The sequence below is a fragment of the Capricornis sumatraensis genome, chromosome 23 (assembly GCF_032405125.1).
Source record: "Capricornis sumatraensis isolate serow.1 chromosome 23, serow.2, whole genome shotgun sequence".
In the NCBI taxonomy this organism is placed as follows: Eukaryota; Metazoa; Chordata; class Mammalia; order Artiodactyla; family Bovidae; genus Capricornis; species Capricornis sumatraensis.
Genome location: NC_091091.1, coordinates 42,298,077 through 42,321,062, shown reverse-complemented (window position 1 = coordinate 42,321,062; position 22,986 = coordinate 42,298,077). Strand labels below are relative to the sequence as shown.

Genomic DNA, 22,986 nt, shown 5'->3' with positions numbered 1-22,986 from the left:
GGAAAGTTTCCTGAATTCTTCTAAGAGATTTTATCTAAGAGTTTGCACATTTTGGAGAGCTTTTTAAAGACAATATGACTATAGACAGAATTTTACTTGCCAAGATCCGCAAAAATATTTAAGAGAGAAAGGGCTATATGAAGTTCACTATACCCAGAAACAACCTGCTTAAGGAAGTCCCAGTGTTTTCTAGTGAAGAGCATCATCTGCTTCAATTATTCTGACAGAGAAAATGTGGCCATGTTAGCCATAAGAACAGAAAAATGTACTAGAAGAATTTGAAACCAGAGAGAGAATTAGCTCTCCAACATTTGTATTAGCTGCAATGTGCTGCTGAAAGGTGACCCATACGAAAAGTGGCTACTCCCTATTTTAAGAAGTTGAGGGTTTAGTCATATGTGAGAATTTCCTAAGAAAATACCTTTAATATCTCCCTAAAAATATACTAAAATTTACATTGTTTTTTTTCATTTTTCTTCTAGAAATGATAGTATATTAAAAAACCCTTGCCTATACCATTAGACCCACTGTTTCTCATTTATCCTTATAACAGAATGCTAAGTACAGCAGCGTAAGTCCAATGTTATAGTTCAACAACTGACTTAGAATTGCATTTTACAAGCAAAATTATCTACATTGCAAACATTTCTAAGGGAAGAAAAATATAAGCAAAATACTCATGAATATAGTAACTCCCTTAAAAATTCTGAATGAAAAGCTAGCTCTCAAGGCAGTCATTAAAATAAACACATTTTCAGAACCAAAAAAACCAGTCAGGCAACTTGTAATGAGAATCAGAAAAGTGACCTCACTAGACAGATGGGAAATGTCAGACACTGAACATTCTTGGTTTCACTGCTGACTGCTTATCCCCTCTTCCCTGCTTCCCATCCCTGATTGTTGTGATGGTTTTTCTGCGAGAGATTTGCATGTATTTTTGGCAAGCCTCTGCACATGATCCTAATGATAGGAAATTCTAACAGCAGAAAAAGAAAAGGTAAAAATGACTAGAGAAAAGATGAACAAAATGGCAAGCCTGAAGACTGAAACCTAAAACATTCAAGAACAAACTCCTGGATGTTAGGACCTTTCTGAGGGCTCTACCTACAGGCTGAAAAACACAAGTATAAAGTCTTACACTTTGGATTACATACATACACCATCTTGGTAAGACAGAAGTCCTGTATTCAGGTTATCCTATCTACTCCCAGCTGCCAATTAAAATGGAAAAAAAAAAAAACTGTGGAAGTTTAGCCATAAGTTCAAAATACCTATTTTTAGATTAAAATCAAATACTGATTTTTTAAATCAAAACCTACAAGTGGGAAAAGACACTATTTTTAAAAATAGTAGGTTTCTATCTAATAATATGCCATATGCATCTTGGATATTCCTTAATAATCAACAGGGGACCAGCCCCACCATATTTATAGTTATCAATATAAATAGTTGAAAGTGTACTTTGAAAGTTGACTTTCCAAATTCCAGTCATCAATACTTCCTTCAAGGCTGGTTCCTCTCAGTTCAGTTCAGTTGCTCAGTCATGTCCAACTCTTTGCGACCCCACTGACTGCAGCACACCAGGCCTCCCTGTCCATCACCAACTCCCAGAGTTTACTCAAATTCATGTCCATTGAGTTGGTGATGCCATCCAACTATCTCATCCTCTGTTATCCCCTTCTCCTCCTGCCTTCAATCTTTCCCAGCATCAGGGTTTTTTTCCAATGAGTCAGTTCTTTGCATCAGGTGGCCAAAGTATTGGAGTTTCAGCTTCAACATCAGTCCTTCCTATAAATATTCAGGACTGATTTCCTTTAGGATGGACTGGTTGGATCCCTTGCAGTTCAAGGGACTCTCAAGAGTCTTCTCCAACACCACAGTTCAAAAGCATCATTTCTTTGGCACTCAGCTTTCTTTATAGTACAACTCTCACATCCATACATGAACCACTGGAAAAACCATAGCCTTGACTAGATGGACCATCGTTGGCAAACTAATGTCTCTGCTTTTTAACATGCTGTCTAGGTTGGTCATAACTTTTCTTTCAAGGAGCAAGAGTCTTTTATTTCATGGCTGCAGTCACCATCTGCAGTGATTTTGAAGCCCCCCAAAATAAAGTCTGACACTGTTTCCCCATCTATTTGCCATGAAGTGATGGGATCGAATGTCATGATCTTAGATTTCTGAATGTTGAGCTTTAAGCCAGGTTTTTCACTCTCCTCTTTCACGTTCATCAAGAGGCTCTTTAGCTCTTCTTCACTTTCTGCCATAACGGTGGTGTTATCTGCATATCTGAAGTTATTGATATTTCTCCCAGCAATCTTGATTCCAGCTTGTGTTTCCTCCAGCCCAGTGTTTCTTATGATATACTCTGCATATAAGTTAAATAAGCAGGGTGACAACATATAGCCTTGATGGACTCCTGTCCCGATTTGGAACCAGTCTGTTGTCCCATGTCCAGTTCTAACTGTTGCTTCCTGACCTGCATATAGATTTCTCAGGAGACAGGTCAGGTGGTCTGGTATTCCCATCTCTTTAAGAATTTTCCAAAAAAAAAAAGAATTTTCCAGTTTGTTGTGATCCACACAGTCAAAGGCTTTGGCATAGTCAATAAAGCAGATGTTTTTCTCGAACTCTCTTGCTTCTTGGTTTCTCTACTATTGCTCTTTCTCTCTTTTTTGTAAGTAAGGGGAAAGTTGTTTTAATGACAGCCACCAATACATAGTCACACAGAATTCATCAAAGTGAGGAAAGCCATGAACTATGATGCTAGAGGATGGTCCATTAAAATGGCATGGTACCATAATTAATAAGTAGACAAATAATCACCATTCCCTTACCCACTGTCCTCTAATCACCTCTATTCTGAAACCATATACTTCCAAAACCTAATTTTGAATTTCCAAAACTTTCAAGTTTATATATTACATTGTACTCAGCAGACTACTAAATTACACAGTTTACCAAACGTCACTTGGAGTGATTCCACAGAAAGGTAAACTACACATATATTAAAATAGAAACTTGAAATTTACAAAGAAATCTACATATAAATTACCAGCAACTTCCATAGGGAAGTACACCAGGTTAAAGCTTCTGCACTTAAATGCATATGGAATTAACACTGGTAAGATTTTTTTTTAAAAGAACAGTGAAATAAAATGTTTCTTATTAAAGCATGGGAAATTCTTTCATTGCTATCCTGTGAGTTAATGTGTACCTATATAAAACCAATTTTTACTAAGTGATACCGATTCTATACTCAATTTAACATAGTTATAACCACTTTGTTGATAAGCACGGATCTCTATATCTTAAATTTATATTTTTAAAATGTGAATTATAAAAACACGTATACAATAGATTCATCTTTAAACTATAAAATTTTCAACAACAGCTGCAAAACCACAAAAGCTATTTAAGAATCCACATACTTTGACACATTACCCATTTGAGTAAGCTTGAAGTGTCACTTGTATAAGACAGTTTCAGACAATTAATAAATTAGATACAGCAATTCAAAAGACCTCTCACATGGTAAAAAGTCTGAGACCATTCAATTCACTACTTTTTCTTAAAGCACTAAGAAACTAATGCTGCTGCTCATTGCAAATTGTAAAAAAAAAAAAATAATAATTACTTCAGTGAAATTACTACATATTGTCTTTACAAAAAATTTCCCAAATAGGGAATATTTGCAAAGAGTCAAAAACAATCAGTTAAAGCCTTTTAAGAAAATGAACTTCTGCATCAGTTTTTTTAAAATTGCTTTCCTGAAACTGCACAAACCTAAAATAACTTCTGCTTCATGCACAGATCAGATGCCGTGCGTGGGTGTTTTCTGTCATGTGGTAACAAGCTGTTCTGGTGCAAGACCCAAAAAAATTGACCTAACTCTGAGAACAGCTTTAGTTATATTAACTCTTTATTGTGTTATGAGATAAATATGGCTTATTCATTTAAATAGAAACAAACATATGCTGAGTGTCAGAGCATATGTTTTTAAAGAGTAAGTCATATTGGGTCAGTAAATAATCTCATTTTAGTAAAAACACCCTTCCATTTACACAGCCTCACCCAGGACCTCCTTCCCTATCCTTCCCATATGGGCCTGCCGTGTGCGCCTCTCCACCAGTGTGTAAGAGGGGAAAGGGAAGGAGAGACTTCATCAGGGAACAGTTCCCATCACTTGCTCCGCAGCAGCAGTACTAAACTCTCCCAGAAATCTGTGTTCTGCTTCAGGGGTCAGAGAAGAAGGATGGAGGCTCATTCTTTCAGGAAGCAGTGAGGCACTGAGCTTCAGAGGTGGGCTGCAGAATCAAGCAGATGGTGTGGCTCACAGCTCCACAACTTAACAGCTATCAAACCTATAAATGTCACTCGATCCTTCTAAGCCTTACTTTCTCAGGTGCTTTAGGTAAACCCTTCAGTGCAAGGCCTGGCACACTAGACAAACAATACATATTAATGTTAATCAGAAAACCAAGAAGAGAAGCCTGAGTTGGAAGCAGGAAACTGGAGCACAGGAAAATGAGTGCCCAGGAACTGGAGGGGAAAACAGTGTGGCAAAGAGTGTCAAGCCTAAGACAAACCCCCAAGGGCCACGTGGGCACGACCCTCTGGCTATTACAGTTCTTTACTCTTCAGAGCAGTCCCCACCCCTGAAGTCTTTTCTAAGCCCTTCACTGTCTTGTCCTGCTCCTATCTTCAACTCCTACCTACCTACGACCAGTCCCAGTCATGGCTTAAGAGGCAGAGAGAACGCCATTTCTATTCCCTGGGTAGGTGGCAAAAAGTCTTTTAATCATCCCTGTGGGGAGCAGGGGGAAACATATCTGAAAGGTAGAACTCTACCTGCATTTTCCTTTAGAAACACTAGTGTAAACAGCAGTTAAAATCTACAGTAATACAGACCTTTATTAGGTACACAATGGGTTAACAAGGCATCAATGGACTGATTTTTAAGGGCCAATAGTTACCATGTATGAAAACAAGAAAAAGCATTCATATTATAACCTGTCTTTTAAATAAACTTTGAGGAACTCTGGGATAAACTGTTGGTAAGCTACGGACACTCAGTAGGTATATTGTAAAATCTGTAAAGATCACGTAAAGATAATAAATTTTTTTCACACAAAAAAATACATATACTTACTGTAATTTTAATAGCTTTGTTCAACACATTCACCCATTCTACTAGGTCCTGCTGATCATTGGCTTGTAGGAAATATTTCCTCATCCCTGCATTCATAACTGTTGAGAGAAAAAACAAACTACAACAGGTGAAATTGTGTACTTATTACCTAAACTTACGTCTGTGGCAGCTGAAAAACCTTGCCGGCTTCAATACTGTGACTCTTGAATTTGACAGAATGTTAGACCATGTATGATATTGCTTTCATCACTATGTATGATAATACAGGGTATTATCAATAAGACTCTAATTTGTAATGGTAACATTTCTCACTATATGTAAAAATACCACAATATAGTTAGCCAATCCTCTAATGATGGACATTTAGGCTATTTCTGATTTTTGAAACTATGTAAAATATCCCAATGAAACATCACATACGTATACTTCTCCACACTTCGGCTAGCATTTCTATAGATTTCTTACCGTAGGCTTCAATAAGAATAAAATTCACATTTAACATTTTTACAGATATTAGTAAACTGTCTTCCCCAAAGGTTGAATCTGACCAATACTGTATCCAAAGACCTAAATTATCTAATATTCCTCACTAGCACCTCTTTTGTTTTCAGCCCTGAGACACTGTGACATTATTTCCTAGACTTCCTTGCCAGCCTGGGCATGTCCTGCTAATGGGTGGTACTGGGGAGGACACAAGAGGTGGGAGGACAGTGGGAGAGGGGACTGCTCTTGCTGACGCCCCTCCAGTAGCAGTGACACACAACCACCCATGGCTCCAAGCTCTTCTGCTGCTCCCTACACCAGCCTTGAAGTCCCCTCAGGAAGCCCTAGGTTCTGGTAATATCACCTCTTCCCTTTCCTCTCTCCAGCCCTGGTGATAGAAGCTGCTTCATACAGTTTTTAATCACTGGGTTACTTCAGCATTCCCGTCGTGCACCTTCAGCTTCTCAACATCTGGTCAACCAATTCCCTGTAACAAATCCCCTGGGTTTGAAACGCTAAGTGTGGTGTGTTTTTCTGACTCTCTGTCCACCTAGTTGGCAAAAAATTATAGCCTGTCTAAATCTGAATCTTTGATTACTGAGACAAATTAGTTTTATATGTTTACCGGTTGTCTACATTTGTTTTGTAAGCTCTGTTTATTTTCTTTACCCATATTTCTCCTGAGTCGTTCATTTATTTTTTCTTGATTTATAAAAGCTTTTATTTATAAGAACTTTTCTCCTTGGAAGAAAGCTATGACCAACCTAAACAGCTTATTAAAAAGCAGAGACATTACTTTGCCAACAAAGGTCCATCTAGTCAAAGCTATGGTTTTTCCAGTAGTCATGTATGGATGTGAGACTTGGACTATAAAGAAAGGTGAGCGCCGAAGAATTGATGCTTTTGAACTGTGGTGTTGGAGAAGACTCTTGAGAGTCCCTTGGACTGCAAGGAGATCCAACCAGTCCATCCTAAAGGAGATCAGTCCTGAATATTCATTGGAAGGACTGATGCTGAAGGTGAAACTCCAACACTTTGGTCACCTGATGCGAAGAACTGACTCATTGGAAAAGACCCTGATGCTAGGAAAGACTGAAGATGGGAGGAGAAGGGGATGACAGAGGATAAGATGGTTGGATGGCATCAGCGACTCAAAGGACTTGAGTTTGAGTAAGCTCCGAGAGTTGGTGATGAACAGAGAGGCCTAGCGTGCTGCAGTCCATGGGGTCACAAAGAGTAGGACACGACTGAGTGACTGAATTGAACTTAAGAGCTTTTACGTTAACCCTTTCAGTTGTATTTCAAGTACTTTTCCCTATCATTAGTCTTGTCACTTAGTTCATGGTATTTTGATGAATCAGAAATAGCCTATCAATCTTTTTCTTTTCTTTAAAGACTCTAGCTTTCACGTGGCACATAGAAAATCTCCCTGACTCAAGATTAAAAAATAAACCTTTATTTTTCTAGCACTTATGCATTTTATGTTTATAATCTTAACACATTTAGAACTTTTTATGCAGTCTAATTTACATATACCCATTTAGTAACTACTACACTTCTATAAAGCAAAGCATTCCTGCATATAGTTGTCAACAAACTACTATAGTCAATGTTCACATTAAAGCTTATTAATTATATATTACATGACATTTTTTTTTAAATTATTCTAAGAGCTCAGGCATCTGAACAACTACAGTGCTATAATTTTTTGTTTTTAGTATACTTTTTTTTAATGACTTAGTGTCCAACAAAATTTTTTTTTTAACTTTTTATTTTTACTTTACTTTATAATACTGTATTGGTTTTGCCATACATTGACATGAATCCACCACGGGTGTACATGTGATCCCAAACATGTCCAACAAAATTTTAAATAGCATACTAAAACTCAGCTGAACGTGACTAAGGCAAGGGGGGGGAAACACTTACTTCTCAAATACACTAGATTATGAAACTAAGACTGAGAACAAGATACTAAACCAGGGCCTCCTTGAATTGATACGAGTCTTATCTTGTGAAGGGCTATAAAACAATTAGTCTGGACCTAAAGAAATTTAACACACTATAAATCTGTTCTTTTATATTCTACTAGTGACTGGAGAAATTATAAATGCCATAAATATAAATTAAGTGAGTAACTCACTAGGCTATTACATATGTCAATATACAGTTTTTGTTTTTAATTTCCAACACTCAGAAAAGCATAAGCTTTTCCAACTTAGGCTGAAGCTGCGTTCCCCTCATAATGGCTTTTTCCCCCTCAATGTTATTCTGGGCATCTGCCTAGAACATCTGAAGAGTTTACAATTCTAAGCACTTGGTAATATACTATATGTGCTATAAAGAAAGTGCTTAATACATATATTTTTTTGAATAAGTAACATTTATAGAAAGGTATCTTTTCAGGGAAAGAAGAGAGGTAAATATACCTCTAAAAAGACGCTTAGCACAATTTGCAGTCTAAATAAAAAATCATGTGCTTTAAGAATTATTTTCAGGGAAGGAAGAGGCATAGTGATTTGACAGGAGGGAAAATCTGAGCCTGGAGCTAACTAAACCTAACTAGCTCATGTACCTACTAGCAATCCCATCTTATACAATCTGTTTAGTCTCAGACTCTTGTTTTCCTCATCTGTGAAATGGAGCAGAACCCATCCCTCCTTTGAGGGAGGAGGCGATGTGTGTAAAGCAGCCAGCACAGGGCCTGGGAGAGAACAGAAGCTCCCTGTCACCATCTTCATCGCCTCCATGATCGTCAGTATCAGCTGGAGATTTCCAAGTAAGGAAGCACTATGCAAAATGTTAGAGTAAATTATAAAAAAATTTACTAGCAGTGATGGGGACAGGCAAAAGAAGGAAAAAAACTTTTAATAAGAATAATGATAAACTGTATGAAACCTGTTAAGTTTCCACGCTTTTAAAGCAAAGGTTTCATTGTGTATAATGAATGCAGAGCAGAGGCTTGCGCACTTATCAGCTTTTCACTTAAGTACTTCCCTTATTTCAGTTCGAATCTTTACCATCAGAGTGAATGTACCAAATGGATAAAACCTGAAGCACAAACATTAGCTTGATTCTAAATAAAAATCACCTCACAACCAAGGATCAACTGCTATGGTTCAAATACAGTAATGAATCAAATAGTTATGAGACATTGTATCATATTCCTTTGCCAATTTTCTTCTGTTTTCTCTATTCCCTCTTTTCTTTCTCTGTCCGTTCTTTCTCTATTAGTCACACATCAGTTTTCTGAAGGGAGCCTCTAATTTAATTTTCTTATTTCTCTCCTACTACCTGCTTCATTTTTAGTTTTCTTTGCCTTGTTCTTCTGAGTTTTTCATAGTCTCATGTTCTTTTCCCTATTTGACAGTTTTTTCTTCTCAAATGTCATGTAATTCTGGGCTGGCCATTCATACTTAAAAACAAGATACCAAAAACTCTTTGGAAGTTCTCTTGAATATTATGTAGGGATTCTGATTGGTGGGCATCACTGTACAGCAAGCCCCTCTGGTGGAAATGCCAGCTGTCAGTCCCTACGGCTGTCTTCTCTGGGGTGTTCAGATTCTTGCCCCACTTCCACCTGGCTGCCTGATGCTCTGGGCCTGGACACAGGCAAGAGCTGCATTTGGTGTGCAGACTTATCTAATCCGCCCGTTTTCCGTTTCATGCCTCATTCCCCCCTCTTCTCTGGGACTACTGTCCCCAGGCACATAGCCTGACTGATGCTATTTTGGGAGATACTACACATGCCATTCCTTGCTGGGATGGGGGAAGGGTGGCCGCCCGCCTGAGCCAGCTGGAGGAAGGGACCAGAGGCTGTTTCTACAGAGACATGCAAACAAAGTCCCTGTGCTGGGTCCCTCCTCTCTGACGCTTCCCTAGACAGCATCCAGCACCTAGTCTGTCCAGAGCTGGCATGGGGGCAGGATATGGAAATGGCTAGTTTCCAGGGGCCTCTTCTACTCTGCTTTCCTCCTCCTCCATCCACTTCCCATCTTTTTACACTGTGAATTATAGAAATCTGCTCGTTTCAGGGAATATGGTTTGAATGTTTCTTGTTCTCACTGTTTGGGGGCAATTTGAGAAGAAAAGAGGGAGGAATAGTCATTGGAAGGACTGATGCTGAATACTGAAGCTCCAATCCTTTGGCCACCTGATGCAAAGAGTTTACTCATTGGAAAGGACCCTGATGCTGGGAAAGACTGAACGCAGGAGGAGAAGGAAGCAGCAGAGAATGAGATGGATAGAGAGCACCACCAAGTCAATGGACATGAATCTGAGCAAACTCTGGGAAACCGTGAAGGACAGGGGAGCCTGGCATGCCGCAGTCCATGGGGTAGCAGAGAGTTGGACACGACAGCAACTGAGCAAGAAGAACAAAAAGGGAGGAAAGTCTTTATGCTGCCATTTTTATGGAACTTGTTGGTCCATTTTAGAAGTCAGTGCTTCTTTCTGAAGGTAAACATTTCATGGATCCTTACTCCCTCTAATAGGGGCCTCCCAGGTGGTGCAGTGTTAAAAGAATCTGCCTGCCAATGCAGGAGACCCAGGAGATGGGGAAGGGTTGGGAAGATCCCCTAGAGAAGGAAATGGCAACCCACTCCAGTATCTGGCAGGCTACAGTCTGTGGGGTTGCAAAGACTTAGACACAACCGAGTAACACTCCCTCTAACAGAAGACTAATAAACTGCTGGCAGAGCAAGAGATAACCAATCTTAATCTCTGATTTCAACGAAAATCCCTCATGCTAAATACCGCGATAGCTGAATGTCAGATCTTTCCCTGTATACTGCTAGCCCTTCAAACTGTATGTTTGAGATTTTACGTTAACAAATGTCAACAGTGTGTGCATGATATACTCCAAAATACAACGTTCTCTGTCACGTGACTTACCCCAGAAGCCTTTCATTCAACAAGGTTCTGAGGCATTTTCCAATTTAGCAACCAGAAATTATAAATTTGTAAAAAATACATGACTTTTTATAGCTTCTTAGTGGTGATAAAAGCATTACAGAAGATCCTCATACTATATATATCCTGCTTGTATCACACTTTCTTACTGGACATACACAATGCCATCCCTACCATACTGCCTACAGAAGAAACCTGCCCTTCCCAAGCAAAAAAAAACATATTTAACAAATATGTTCTACTTTAATGTAAATAGTCTCTTCTGAGGTCAGCTGGAAACTCCTGCTAATTTTTGTCCCTTTCCTCACTAATGTCCACTAACACACTGAGGGCATACAGATTCTCCCAGTTTTAACTATACCCACTATGATAACAGATTCTAACGTTCTCCATTTTTGATCTTCAAGCTCCATCCAGTTCCTAATTACTGTCACCAGAGTATTTCCATGTGGATGTTTCTCCACCATTCAAACTCCATACTAAATATTTCCCCCTATACTAAATATTTCACCCTATCAAATCAGCTCTCCTAGATCCTCGATTTCTTTCCTTGAAGCAACCCTATCTGACATCTCTGTCTTCCCCTCGATTCCCACACGTCCAGTCACCAAGTCCTGGCGCTTTTCCTTCTAATGTTCTCCACTCCTCCTCTTTCCCCCAATGCCATTATCCTAACTCAGGCTCATGTTAGGAACCGTAGTTTAAAAACCACTTAACCCATCTCCTTGCATCAAACTCTATCAACGCAAAAAAACTTCCTCCACCTTCTCTTTTCTCTAGATGTTCTCTAATCTCTTACCTCTCATTTCCCAAAAAACGCGAAAAAATCAATTGTCAACATATTACACCCTAACTCCTGCCCTTTCACTTTTCAGTCTCTCACCACTCTCTCTACTTCATTCAGTGTTCAGATCCCCCCATACACCATGTTCTTCTCCCCTGCATCCCTCTGTCCAGGGGCCTCCCACCGTTTCTCCCCAGCGATAAAGGGTGATCATGTTAGTAGTGCGGCTCATGTAGTGTGGCTCCCATGACTCCCAAGATCCCCCAAAAAGGATCTGAAGCTCTTCTTCTGCGACTCTATTAAACAGATTGCCACCCTTTTATCTACTGCCTGTGATAAATGCAATAATTCCCTGGCCCTGTAGCTGATTTGGGGCTCCAAAATCACTGCAGATGATGACTGCAGCCATGAAATGAAAAGATGCTTGCTCCTTGGAAGAAAAGTTATGACCAACCTAGACATATTTGGAGAAGGCAATGGCAACCCACTGCAGTACTCTTGCCTGGAAAATCCCATGGACACAGGAGCCTGGTAGGCTGCAGTCCATGGGGTCGCTAAGAGTCGGACACGACTGAGCGACTTCACTTTCACTTTTCACTTCCATGCATTGGAGAAGGAAATGGCAACCCACTCCAGTGTTCTTGCCTGGAGAATCCCAGGGACGGGGGAGCCTGGTGGGCTGCCGTCTATGGGGTTACACAGAGTCAGACACGACTGAAGCAACTTAGCAGCAGCAGCAGCAGCAGCAGACAGCATATTAAAAAGCAGAGACATTACTTTGCCAACAAAGGTCCATCTAATCAAGGCTATGGTTTTTCCAGTAGTCATGTATGGATGTGAGAGTTGAACTATAAAGAAAGCTGAGCGCTGAAGAACTCATGCTTTGGAACTGTGGTCCTGGAAAAGACTCTTGAGAGTCCCTTGGAATGCACAGAGATCTAACCAGACCATCCTAAAGGACTGATGGTGAAGCTGAAACTCCAATACTTTGACCACCTGATGTGAAGAACTGACTCACTGGAAAAGACCCTGATGCTGGGAAAGACTAAAGGTGGCAGGAGAAAGGGATGAAAGAGGAAAAGATGGTTGGATGGCATCACCCACTCAATGGACATGAGTTTGAGTAAACTCCAAGAGTTGGTGATGCACAGGGAGGCCTGGTATGCTGCAGTCCGTGGGGTCACAAAGAGTTGAACACGACTGAGTGAGTGAGCTGAAATGAACTGTACCTGTCTGTGAGATTGTGGCCTGGGAGATTCTTAAGAGCAACAACTGCTTATCACTCTCACAGCCCCGGTGCCAAGCAAAGCGCATACATACTAGACCTTCATTAAATGTTTACTGAGCACTTAATCAAATCCCCTCAACTACCTTGCTCCCAAGCTATGAACTTCTCATTTCCCATAAGCTGTAAACTAAATCCTTTCCATTATTTAAGCACTGAACATCAAATAATAATAAAATTAATCTCTCTGGATGTGATCACTATAAATGCCTAGATAATAATTACACATGGGCAGAGTGGGAGGAGGTTGTGACTGGGATGGGACACAGGAAGAGGCTTCAGGGGTGGGGGAGCAGTTTTACTTCTTCACCAGATGGTAGTTTCAAGGCAGTCTGACTTAGAATAATTCATTAACCCACAGGACTAAGTCGTGGGCCTTCTGCGACTGTTTTCTCTTGCACTATGATGTAATTATATTAGTCTAACTTAAATTACTAATATATAAAATACAGCTACTCACCAAAACAGAACTCAGCCTTTGGCCTTAGTTTAGTTGCATCGCTAACCTAACAAGAGAGAGAAATGAATCACTCACTTCTTCATATGCTATTATAATCAACCTTAAACACTGTGAACTTCCACATGTACAATTTCCCAGTACCCACACACATTTAGCACACAGATCTAAAGTTAAACTTCAAGGCAAATGAAAAAAGAACTACAAATCAAATTTAGAACATGGGTCCCAAATGTAAGATGCACAAAAACAAATGATACTTCCATGCCCTCTTTTAACAAAATTGTTTTTTCTTCAAAGGAAGTATGAAGAAACCGAAAATAAACCAGTTAAGTTTTATGTCACACATACGAACATTTTTGGTTTCACGTAATTTTTAAAATACCCTCAAGGAATACTCCAAAGAAACCATGAATTCTTCCCAAATTGCATATTTCTAAATTAACTGCATGAGGAAATGGTTGGGTAAGGGCCAGACTGTATATTTAATAAAGTCCAAAAATCCGGAAGACACTAGTCTGCAATGATGAAACCAATGGCACTGGATCCTCACTTGCGCATTAAAGTACCCTGGGATAAGGGACCCCCTTTGCTACATGCAGCACAGGGTTCCATCTGGAACGTGAATGACCAGCTGCACCTGGCTGCTGCTAGCCCTGTAGATGAAGGAGCTCACGTGGAAGCCCATGCATGGCTGTTGGCCGTGCTGCTGCCCAGGGTCAGGACTTGCAGCATCTGTTCTACACCTTCAGAAGGAATTCTAAGTTTAGGTTTCCTGACTGATCCCAACTACAAATTCAGAGCACTGAATCACAATGAAATTTGTTCCAGGGATAAATTCTGAGGGAAAAGTGGCAAGTCTAAAGCACAGTACAAGTGTACAATTCAAACTTCAGTACGCTGCGGGGCAGAGACCAAACTTCACTACACAGAGAAGGTTATATTTAAAAAATGAAGCAATGGAGGAGGGGAAAGCAGTGGCCAGTCAGTCTGTCTGTTTTACTGAATTAATATCTTAATCCTTAAAAAGACCTCCCCTTTTAAAAAAGACCAGGCAATAGGCAATTGAAAAGATATAGGCATATGGGTAATTTCTACCTTAACTGCCTATTTCAATAAAATAGGCCTTTCCACATCACTTCACTAAGAGTCAAAAATCCCTGGCAGCATGTTTACACTGCAGTATATGTATACTGCAGGCAATCAAGTAAACTGATGAGGGGGTGGGGTGTTGGGGGGCATCTACAGTTTACTCTACAATGGAGTCCTACACTTCCTAACAAAAGTCTCTATAGAATTTAAGTTGTAAGCCACCCTGAAGTATTACTAAATGTCTTAAATTTATAGGAACACTTGAGGTATACTTAAACAAAATTTGTCTTCTGCAAATTTACATAATAACAATTTTAAAGTAAAATGGTTCCCTTTAAATATGTAATTTTTGTTGACCAAGGACTATTTTATTTTTTGGTCAATAAGGATGAATAGCTCTATTATGAAACTGATAACAAAGCTTTTTATTTATCAAAAATATCTTTTTCTTTTAAACAGAGGCATACTTGTAAACTGGTCCTCTGATGAAGACCTTTGCTAATAAATCCCAATATATGCATAATAGTATTTATATGCATATTATTTAATCATATCTCAAATCATCACCAAGCTTATTACTTTCTGTAAAACAAAACTATTAATAGTTCCTCAGCATCTATCTCAGTTCCCAAAACACTAATAAAAGATAATAAGAGGGGAAAAACTACCTAATACAAAACTAAATTTTTGAAAAGAAAAATAATAGTATTGCAAAAATTTCTGAAAAGTCAACAAACATGAAAAGAAATTAGTAGAGACAAAGTCAAATGAGGGAAAAATCACATTTCATCATGAAGATAGTTCATATTCTCCTCAGACTAAGACATAAAGAAACAAAGTCAAAGGTAGTGAGATTAAAAATTAGTTTAAATAAACACAGATTTAGAAAAATCTTCACCAGATTTCCCAAAGACAGAACCTGTTAACAGATCAGTTTCCACTTCTGACATCCATATGCCTAAGCATAAAAGCTAATGTTAACTTCCCAATTTGCTACATTCTATCATTTAACTCTGTATTCTTTCTAAATTTGATAAAATTTCCTAATTTTACCAAAGAACTTCCTAAACATAGTAATCAGGTACTGTTTTCAATGTGATATGAACCACAACATCATCTTAAATGACAAAGAAAGGAGTCGGCTCCTTTTACTCATACTCTCATTCTAAGGGATCCTCATTCAAGCATGCATGTAAGACAATACAGAGAGACTACCTTTGAAATGTAGGTAAGTTTAATGGCGCCAACACGTGATGATCCAGAAGGTAGGTTCTATAAACAAATTAACATATAATTAATATCCAACATTACAAATTTTTTTCACATAAAATGTCCTATACACACTAAAAAAAAAGTTAAGAAATCAGATGTTTAGATGTCACACTTTACAAATTAACTTTTCAGTTCAAGTATTTACTAGGTTTGAAATCAAGTGGACAACACGGATAACAACACTGAACTCTTTCTGTTCCACCACAACACATTCTGTTATAGCTAAAGGCTATTTTGTTATCATTATATCTAAACTTTTTTCATGAGTTTAACAAACCATAAACAAGAGCAGATTTTGTTTCAGAAAGCAATGGGGAAAAAATATTTAGACATAAAACAAATACAAAGGTAAGAAATTTCAAAAGAGTACATATATTACTTTGTTTTATAAAAATTATTAAATCACATATATCGCTTTAAAAAGACTGGATTTTCCCCGATTTAAATTATGTTAGTATTTATTACACCATTACTAATCTACATTGATACCATTTTTCAAGAAAATTATTGACACTTTTAAAACAGGGAATGTATATATTGGCACATTCATAGAAAATGTAATTTTTCTTCCCTTCTCAAGTTTGGGATATGGTATGTGTCTTAAAAGAAGGAGAATCATTTCTGGCTGAGGCTATCAGAAAAGACTCAGTGGAAGAATGAAAAGCATTGAAGCTGGACTTTATAAAGAAAAAGTTCGAAACACAAAGAACAGGAGAGCAAATATTCCGGACAGAGAAACAGATGAGCTTCACCGAGGGGATGAGGATGTTCTGTACTGAAACGGGAAAGAGACAGCTGAGCTGGAAAATGGGATCACACAGGGTTGAAGTAGGAAACTGGTTTAGGAACTTAAACTAACAACCTAATCATAGAGGACCTAAATAAGAAACAAAGTAGCAAGGAATTTATACTGTTAAGACTTGGAGGGAATTCCCTAGCCATGCAGTGTTTATTTAGGTCTCAGTCCTTTCAGTGTGGTAGCTGGGTATCAATCCCTGGTCAGGGAACTAGGATCCTGCAAGCAGCCAAAAAAAAAAAAAAAAAAAATATATATATATATATATATGTATGTATGTATATAAAATTGAAGCCATTAAAGGCTTGTAAGCAGTTCTGTAACCAAAACTGTGCTTTAATTAACATGTGCTGGACTATAATAATCGGGGAAGATGGAGATGGGAAAATCAGATAGAAAAATCTGTGAAAAAGTAATAAACATAAAGACTGATAGATGATTTCAAAAGTAAAAGTAAAACAATCCTGATTTTGAAAGCTTCCTCCACTATAGATTAAGGCTCAATTTTTAACTTCCTTTATAATAATGTACATCAAAGAAAAAAAATCTATGGGTTTATTCTCATGAATGATTAGGAGGTACCTGTCTTAAACCTCTGTAAGCTTAGTGGAAACAGTTAATGATATGGAAGCCTAGACATCTAAAAGACGGATTCTCAAACACAAACTGATTATTGTTTACAGGGACAAGTCTTTTCAAAACTGTCACTTCTATGCAGAGTAAAACTGCGTTATGTTTTGCTTTAAACTCCAGACTATATATTGATATAAACTTCTAAATTTATATCATAAATATGTACATAAAATTATAACTTTTAATGTGTATCTTTAAATGGTTGTCCTTATACAAAATGTTTTATGTTTAAAGGGTTTTTTCTTTTCAATTTGGATAAGGAAATGAAATGTTAAAATGTCTTCAAGCTCTTCTAACCACTATCAAAGAGTTTTTTTTCCCAAATACTGCTATTCCACAATTTGAAATCATTATTTTTCTTTTAAGTCCTCCATAATTCTATCATTTGAACTAGCTGAATATAGCTCTAATCCCATGGGTGAGAAAATGAAATGAGCAACTATGCCCTGACTGTATGACATAAAGGGTCATAGATAGTGACACGGTACAATGAAATATAAGTACCTGGCAGATAAAGGATATTCAAAATATCTGGTTTCTACAAAGTGGTATGATTGCTGCCAATTTCAATCAAAAAAGAAGTGGGTTTCAAATCTGTCACTTGACAATGAATAAGAAATAATAAACTAGTATGACATTTAAGATAAAAAGAGAAACAAACTATTTATTCTTATGAGTTCCTCTACTCATTTTGCAAAAATCCTCTTTCAGGTTTTTTCAAATTCACTTTCTAATAAAGCTACTTAATTAATTCTCCACCATTTCTCACACCACCAGCAAAACACAGAAAGCCCAAAACTGATTCTCTAGTAATACTCTAGAACGGATTTTTAAACCAATGGTTAATGTAAAGAAAGCAGTGATCAGAGGAACAATGGCTCCCTAAGGACAGGCTATTAAAATCAGTAAAACAGTGTTACAGCATGTAACATATGCAACCAGGTTGAATCATATGAAATCGCCATTTTTTCTTACTAGATCAAAATGGTAGTACAATGGCAATCTCATGTGGTTCAACCACCATAACCTTAGCAAGACATTTTACTAAAGTTTTCATGAAGAGGTATGTCTTAATACATTTTAAAGTGACACAAAGCTGGTATTGAAGGCTAATACATTGGATGATAGAACGCAGACTGTAAAAGATTCTTATTAGTTGGAATGAAGAGATAAAATTATTAAGAACAAACTGAATAAAACGATTTAAAATTCTGCACTCCATTCAAAAAAACATGGGCTAATTAATTACACCACAGAAATCTGGTTTTAAAAAAAAGAGTTCATGTGAAAAAGATCTAGCTAAGTATACACTTTAACATATATCCTCCCTGCTACAGCCAAAGCCAACTGTTTTCCAGGTACGCCACAGGGTTCCTTACTTTGATTTCCTGCCCCACGCTATTGGGTGAGCACTGAATACCCATTTCTTCACATCCTGGCCAAAATCATACTCTTTCTTCCGAGTCAATTTCAAATGTTACTACCACTTCTGGGAAGACTTTCACTCCCTCTGCTAGCTACAATCACAACTTTCCTCTGAAATCCAAGTTTATGGTTCCTTTGGTGTAATACACATAGTCTATTTTGTTCTTTTCCTTTAGTTCTGTTTAAGTGGAAAGTACTGACAAAAGCAGAAATTCTAAGAAGAACCTATTATATAAAGACAAAGAAACAATCAAGCAGTTGTAAAAAACATTCAGGAGAAACTATACAAGAGTCAACCAGATCTTAGGAAAGAGACAAATCAAGGGAAGCTCATAGGTAGAACTGAGCGATGGCTTGTGTGGGGAGGAAAATCAGAAACTGGAATCTAGTAAACTGTAATCAAAGGGAGTCAAGAGGGGCCAAGTTACTCCCCACCTTGGAAACGTGGAGTGGGATTGTGCTGCAGATTAAGAGATGGGCAATAAAAAGGAGGAAATGGATTCATGTTTTTTTAAAAAAGGAAAAAAAACAAGGTAAACATGAACTTTGGATTTCTGCTGACTTGCTCCTTCTCCCAGTGACTCTGGTCAAGTAAATAAAGGTATTAATCACGTGGCTGCTCAGACAGGTTACTATCACCCAAGGAAGTTGGTCACACTCAGAGATAAGGGAGTAACACAGGGTATCAATGAGTTCAATAAGGACAAGGGTAGAGAAGACACAGTTTCTAGCAAAAAAAGCCTCATACAAGGTCAGCAACCAAATAATGTAAACTGAATTAAAATACAAATAATCCTCCCAAATTTGAAAGGCTGCATGTGGATATAGCACCCAATGTATAGAGAATCAGAGGGTAAAAGTACATCAATGAATAGGAGATACAAAGAACTAGATCGGGCATACAGAACAATAATTAAAGCTGTCTCAAATATGGTAAATGCCTTTTAGTAATGCGTAGTTCAGACAACATAGTGAACATCAGGGATAAATGGGTCTCTTGCATTAAGGAGGAGACTGAATTAATCCTAAGGATTACGATCTCTTACAACTCAAAAAAATTAGTTTGAAGTTTACAATTTCTTATAATTATCAGTAGAAGTTGTCAGTAATATCTGGTATAGTAAATGATAAATGGATAAACTTCAAACCCAACATATATGACATTATATTTTCTAAAATAATGGCTGATGATAAACTTTCAGTTACATTGTGTGAGCTTGTGTACATTATAAACTCCTAGAGGCCTTGATTATCACCTTATTACCTTTCATATAAGAGAATTTTTTTAAAAAACCTATCACTGTCAAGCTCCAATTCACCATCTCTCCTTGGTCTGTCCCCATTAGAAGAGATGATGAGGGGATGTTTGCTTCCAGACTGGACTTGCTTTTCACAAAGTTCTGCTGGGATTACTCAGAACCCTGTGGCCTGTCAGGGTACTATCAACTTACTACTTCTTCAATTATCAAGTATTTATCCTACTCTCTTTTTTTTCTTTGATTTTTTTTACTGAAGTGTAGTTGATCTACAATGCTGTGTTAATTTCTGCTGCATATATATACACATATATATACACATGTGTGCAGAAAATGAACATATTATCTGCATGAATGAAGAAAATGAAAGAAAATTAATTCATTTTTATATTCTTTTCCATTATGGTTTATCTGAAAGTATTAAAGATAGTTCCCCACAACTCAAATTCTATATGAACAAATATAAATGTATTAGCAATATGCATTTTGCCTAATCTAAAATCAATATTGAAGAGAAAAAGAATACCACATTCGTTGTTAGGGGTTCTGGTTCCTTCTCTGTGAAACAGAACAGAACTTCCTACCAGTCCCTGCTCTCCTCAACTTTTCATTCCTCACCTGTAGAGGTCATCCCCTAGATCAGATCAGCTTTGAAGTTTGCTAGGGACTCATCTCTTGCTTTGCACATACTTCCTTGCAATATACATCTCAATTTGAATTAAGAGTTTCATGGGTAAAGAAAATTTAAAACTACTCAACAGATGATCTCCAGGCCAAGGCCTCTCACAGATCGTAAAAATGGGATTCTAATCTTTAATAGATGACATCTGCCCCCAATAATTTGAAAGGTAACCAAAAAAACCCATAAATTCACTAATGGCTGTCACTCAAATCTGACACTAAGAGATGAAAGGACTACACAAGTGCAAGAGTGTCAACTTGGTTAAGCAGCTTATTTACCAGAAGATAGTACTCTTGCCTGGAAAATTCCATGGGCGGAGGAGCCTGGTAGGGTGCAGTCCATGGGGTTGCGAAGAGTGGGACTAAGCGACTTCACTTTCACTTTTCACTTTCATGCATTGGAGAAGGAAATGGCAACCCACTCCAGGGTTCTTGCCTGGAGAATCCCAGGGACGGGGGAGCCTGCTAGGCTGCCATCTATGGGGTCGCACAGAGTCAGACACGACTGAAGCAACTTAGCAGAGCAGCAGTAGTCTATCTTAGAGACAGTATCTTAAATCTAAATAATCCAAAAACTTTCTACCAGAGTTAGAGTTGTTTCTCCCAAGGAAGGAAAAACAAACAAATGCCTAAATTTTTATCAAATAAACTGAGCTTCATCTTCTGAACTTTAACACAGTAGGATTTGGGGGGGAAGGGCAAGGAGAATAGTAGAAATAAGTAGTCAGTAGAAATAAATTTAAACATATGTTGTTTAGGAAGACAAATCCTAACACCTGAATAGTATATCAAATACTTTAATAATTAATAATTAAAATCCATATGCTGTTGAAGTGGGAATCTTTTGGATTTTACAAACCTGTGGATTATCCATGTACCACACAAAACTATCTTCTCTAGTATCCAGTATGAAGTACCTCCGAAGAAACTTCCCACTGTTTTCATTTTCTTCAATGTCTAGAAAACCACAAATGCGATTCTGACGATCCACATAAGGCATTTCTGGGCTTGAACATTACACTGTAAAAAAAAAAATTAGCAGTAAGTACTTCTCAGTGGACTTTAAGCACAAAATATGCTATGGTACAGTTAATTCAACAAAGAGTCTACTTTCCAACATTAGTTGGGAGCTGATTAATGTGAATACATAAAAGCAAGGGCAAAAATCACCTGAAATTAAGTTTACTGTGAGTGGTTACTATATGCAACTGTACACTGATGGGGACAAAAGAGAGCTATTCATCTCAGCTGAATAATTTACTTACTTTTTTCCCCATGAGTAGGCACCATCATCCCCTCTTCATGTTAACAGATAAGAAATTTAACACTGAGTAGGGGAAGTGACTTTCCAAAATCTGTGAACTAGTAGGTAATGAAACAAAACATGAACCAAGATTCTTGGACTCTAGAGTTTATATCTTAATCTTCCCATCTAAAACCCTTAGAATTATTAAACCAAAATGAATCAAAATAAAGTAAGCTAACATGATAAAAAGAGAGATAAGCAGGTATTCTCTGCTTAGTAACTCAGTCATGTCTGAATTTTTGCAATACCATGGACTGTAGCCCACCAGGCTCCTTGTCCATGGGGATTCTCCAGGCAAAAATACTGGAGTGGGTTGCCATGCCCTCCTCCAGGGGTTCTTCCCAACCCAGGGATCAAATACAGGTCTGCCGCATTGGAGGTGGATTCTTTACTGTCTGAGTCACCAGTAAAGCAAGTATTATGTGTCTCCTAACAGAAGACACAACATCAGCAATGAAGTGCATATAACAAAGTTTTATCTCAGTCTGATCAAGTCTTTAGATTTCTGTAGGGTCAACTCATAATGCATAGAAAATAAAGACCACAGAGGAACATATCAAACTGCACCAGTTATTCAATCAGCAAAAGTGGGAAACATTAGGACCAAAAGTCCATTTTATTCAGCAAATAAATATTATAGGAAAAAGAGAGGAGAGAGAAGTTACAGATGAAAAGGAACTTCAGAGGCATATCATATTTTGATTCTGAAGGACTGAAATTTTTGTTGTGTTGATTAAAGTTAAAAACCATAACTTGGGTAAAAGGAAGTGTTTCCATCCATTTTTCCCTAGAACTATAGATATGTGATTCCCTCCTGATGCGATCCAAATCTCTAGATTGTTCTTACTCTGGTCCTTCTAGAGCCAGTGTCAACATCTTGTGACAGATTGAATTATTTATGTAACTAGTTCTTCATTAAACTCATGGTGAAAATTCAGTTAGAATATGCCCTGATACACTGCCTATCTAAATCACTTATCTGTATGCAGCTAGAGAAATGGTGAAACACACCAAAATTTTTTAAACAAAACTATCCATTAAGTTTGTATACATGTATTACCATAAATCTGATACTTGGAGATGATTTTTTAATAAACCTACCCAAAGTTTTTAAAAACTTCTAAAACGTAACCAAAACTTGAAAAATTAATACACTGTGCTAACACATATTGACAGGTAAAAACTATCAACTTGTGTGGTATACTGCTATGAAGAAAGACACAGGCCAAAGGAACAGAATTAAGAGTCCAGAGACAAACCCATACATCTGTGGCTGATTTTCAACAAGGGTGTCAATACCATTCAATGGGAAAGAAAAGCCTCTTTAACAAACAGGGCTGGGACAACTGGCTATTCATATGAAACTGTTATATTTTTTACTCTCTGTCATGTCAGACTCTTTGTAACTCCTTTGTCTCCAGACAAGAATACTGGAGAGCATTGCTATGCC

General features: G+C 37.8%; 1 protein-coding gene across 5 annotated transcripts in view; it reads right to left on the bottom strand.

The window, feature by feature from the left end:
- Window positions 1–22,986, bottom strand: part of PLEKHA1 (pleckstrin homology domain containing A1) — a 53,734-nt gene that overhangs the window by 13,139 nt on the left and 17,609 nt on the right. For 3 of the 5 annotated variants that reach the window (XM_068961831.1, XM_068961829.1, XM_068961830.1), the window contains exons 2-5: window positions 21,090–21,250; window positions 15,383–15,439; window positions 13,079–13,124; window positions 5,156–5,253 (exon numbers count right to left, since the gene is read on the bottom strand). In XM_068961831.1, coding sequence (XP_068817932.1) covers window positions 5,156–5,253; window positions 13,079–13,124; window positions 15,383–15,439; window positions 21,090–21,230 — 342 coding nt within the window. In that variant the 5' untranslated portion in view covers window positions 21,231–21,250. The remainder of the gene's footprint in view (window positions 1–5,155; window positions 5,254–13,078; window positions 13,125–15,382; window positions 15,440–21,089; window positions 21,251–22,986) is intronic. The other 2 variants (XM_068961832.1, XM_068961833.1) reach the window with 1 other exon arrangement.